Source organism: Lissotriton helveticus, chromosome 3_1, assembly GCF_964261635.1.
Source record: "Lissotriton helveticus chromosome 3_1, aLisHel1.1, whole genome shotgun sequence".
NCBI lineage: Eukaryota > Metazoa > Chordata > Amphibia > Caudata > Salamandridae > Lissotriton > Lissotriton helveticus.
The window spans coordinates 1129747905-1129751473 of NC_136061.1; the positions used below are offsets into that span (position 1 = coordinate 1129747905).

Below are 3569 nucleotides of genomic sequence, written 5' to 3' on the forward strand. Positions count from 1 at the left end.
ACTTCAGAAGAAGGGGGATCAATGACGAGGCTTTGTCGAAAAATAACTAGCAATGTCGGCATCCGGTCAGCCTGGTCCTCATAGACATGAAACGCTGAGTGAAAAAACATGACTGTTTTAAAATCATAATCGCTTGGTAAACACGCTCTGTTACGTTTCCTTACTAGTCCTCCTTTTATATTTACATCAAGTTCAAATATATTTGTAAAATAGTAAAATATATGTATTTTTGCTAGTTTTATATAGACAAAAAAGAAAAAAGAAAAAAACTCACTTCCTGACTTGTATCCCTACTGAGATGAGTAGCACATCTCAACTACGCACATTTGACAGAATATCAACCCGTTAACAGGTGAGGTGCTTTCAGTCGAGTGTAATACTACATCATCCATCTCCAGGGGGCGCCCTTTCCCCGCGTAGATCGTGGGCAGCGCTTCTTACGCACACTCCCCGTGCCCCAGTCCCTCCCTTGAGTGATGCCTGCACAGAAGCTGTCTAAAAGGCTGGAAGGCAGAGTGACTCTTTCTTTCGCAGCACTGTTGATGACAGGCAGAGAGGAGCACCAGAGGCAGCGGCGCCAATGCTCCCGTCCCGTCCACTGCTCTCTCCCCCGGTACAGCCTCTCTGGGAGCCGCTGGCTGGCCCAGCCCTGGGCGGAGCACCCGTGACTGCATCTTCTCGAGTCTCCTCCGGGACCCGCCACCTGTTCCACTCCGAGTCGGGACTCTGGGCAACATGAACGAGACGCTGCTGCTGCTGAACGGGACGACGCCCAGCGGGCGCCCCGGGAACGGCAGCTCGGCGCTGGAGCAGGTGCTGCGGGGCTGCTGCACCCAAGCCTCCCTGGTGACCGGGGACGGCTTCGAGGCGCCCGCCCTGCCAGACGAGCGCAGCCTGTACATCATGCGCGTGGTGCAGATCGCGGTCATGTGCGTCCTCTCGCTCACCGTGGTCTTCGGCATCTTCTTCCTGGGCTGCAACCTCCTCATCAAGTCCGAGGGGATGATAAACTTTCTGGTGAAGGACCGGCGGCCGTCCAAGGAGGTGGAGGCGGTCGTGGTCGGTCCCTACTGAGCGGCCCGGGGTCTGTCTGGAGGAGGAGACCCGAGGATGGAGACCTGCTGCAGGCTCTTGTGCGGAGCGCTGTGCACCTGCGGCCGGCAGTGCCTTTGGACGGGCTGGCGACGGAGAGCGCCGGAGTAAGGGAGCTTTACTGAACAAGTGGAGAGCACGAACTTTAGGTGTGGACTTTGGACAGGCCTCGCTCCATCAATATCACAGAACATTTTTGTCGCGGAGCAGGAAGGTGACTTCGACGGAAGAGCGCAACTCTGTGAGGTACTTCGGACAGTGGCAGTGAGGTGACTGTCCACAAATACCACAAACCAAAATGCGCCCCTCTTCACCCCAGAATATACTGTAAATTACAACATTTTCACCTACACGCTGTCTTTACCTGCTGCTGACCAGTTGTAAGAGAAAAAAAACTCCAATCTTTGAGTGTCACGTGTAAATTACCGTCTGATGTTCTGGGATGTGTACTTGTTTTTTAAATCGTGAACATATTTGACAAACTCTGTCCCTTCCATGTTATGGAGAGGTGCGTACTGGGTGTGGTGTCATTGTTGGGTGTTTGCTTCCTGGCGGAGTGGGTGGGGGTGACCCTTCACTCGTGGCTTCTCCGCCTGCCTCACCTCAGTCCCCCTGTGGTTTGCACCCTGTCCTCCCTCGGGGGCGCTGCTGCTTGAGCCGAGCCCTCCCCACACCTGTTTACTACTGCCAAGGTTTACAAAAAGAAAGTTCTCAGGCAGACAGGAAAATATGTTTTTTTGATGACACGCTCTTTAATAAACACATCTGGTGGACTGTTGGGCAGCTCGTGTTTCTAATTTGTGCTTTTACTCAGCTGACGTTTACTGTCTCGTCTCTAGGTTAGGAAAAGCATCTCAGTGGTAGCATCACGGAAAGAGATGTTCCGAAAATAAACTGTTATAACTTACGCAATCAAGCACGGGAAGGCTCGTGCTCTGGTAACGAGACATGTCTGATCAGGTTTGCTTTTCATGTTGGAAAAACCCAGTTTCACTGAAGTAAAAAAAAAAACCGCCAACAATAATTTAATATCAAGCATTGCATACGGCGAGGTTAAGATCCGAGTCCCTCGTTGCATTGAATACACCAGCGCACGGCTACTTTCCTATCAGACTCGCCTTGTGTAATCGGAGTGACAAGTTAGGTACATTGGGTCGCGACGCCCGGGGGCCGCAGAGGTAAATAAATGAATCCTGACGTTTGAGTTAAGGAAACTGTTTCAACTCCATTGACTAATATAACTGCCTCATGCAACCTGTAATATGTACGTGCTATACGCCCCTAAGTACTGGTCACAGGGCTTACAGTAACCGGGGTGCAAATCAAACCTTTAAGTAAAAGCTGAAATCAGGCACATCCCACAGCTGTAGTGTGCATTGGGTTACACAACCGTAAGATAGCTCTATAAAATACCCTTACGTAACAATAAATATAACAGACAATTTAATCAGATGTAACCAATTACCATATCTTATTTGAGGTATTCTTTATTTACAAGGGCGCTTACATGGCCATTCTCTCCCGCAGTCCAATTACAGGTAAGTGTGAAAGGAATGGAGAATGACAGTTGTTTACCCCACATTACTCACGGCGGATGACCTCGGTGACACATTTCCAATCGCGTGTGAGGGTATTAGCTTGGTTAGTGCAGCGCTCTGCACGTGCAGCTGATCACTTTGTGTCGACCTGCAATCAGCTAACCTGCTAGTCTTCTTTTCTGAAGGAAACACAGTCTGCTAAATTAACTTACAAATATTGAAATGCTGTACTGCCAGGAGAGCATATTATCCCATCTGTATTCCATTTTTTCCCTGTGACGCTTGCGGTTTTGTTTTTCTAATTATAAACAGTCATATAACACGTACACGCGCTCAGGAGTCACGACGGATGTGAGACAGAGATACCTGTGAAAGTACAGAGCACCACATGTCCTTGTCTCGTGTTGCACCCCACTCCCCCCATTTTCTGTTTTCATTTGGTCCAGTCCGGGCAAGGCACACTCGCATGCACTTGTTCGATCAACGCACGTGTCGCTAGTTCGATAACGTTATCCCCAGCCATAGCCTATACGACATGCATGACCAATTATTTAGCAGTAGGAGGCCTGCTTTTATGCGCCTCGGCTTTAAGTGTACAAATAGGTCACACCCGCTGATATTTATCGCGCTAAAATCTTAAGCTTTCTTTCTGATAAGTATACAAATGAAAGCTTAATTACTGGAGTGGAATGCCCTGAACACTCTTGTTAATTTTCTCACACCCCTCTGCCCCCTCTCTCTGCCTATCTTATAAAAAAAACTGTCCACGGTGTCATTACTTCCGTACCCCGACTTGAGTAACTCAGGGTCATGTGTCGTTTCATCTTTTGAGTGATATAATCAGATATATTTATTCGTCACACCTGTTTCGTTTTACACGTACTCAGTTTCCTCACCTCTTTGTCACAGCTGCATTCTGTTAAATATTGGTTTTAGATA

At 48.7% G+C, this 3569-nt stretch overlaps 1 protein-coding gene across 1 annotated transcript; it reads left to right on the forward strand.

The window, feature by feature from the left end:
* The first annotated feature begins 470 nt into the window (after positions 1-470).
* RPRM (reprimo, TP53 dependent G2 arrest mediator homolog) lies at positions 471-1870 on the forward strand. Its single transcript, XM_078683863.1, has one exon. The coding sequence runs from the start codon at positions 736-738 to the stop codon at positions 1072-1074; it is 339 nt and encodes a 112-aa protein (XP_078539989.1). The 5' UTR covers positions 471-735; the 3' UTR covers positions 1075-1870.
* The last annotated feature ends 1699 nt before the right edge of the window (positions 1871-3569 follow it).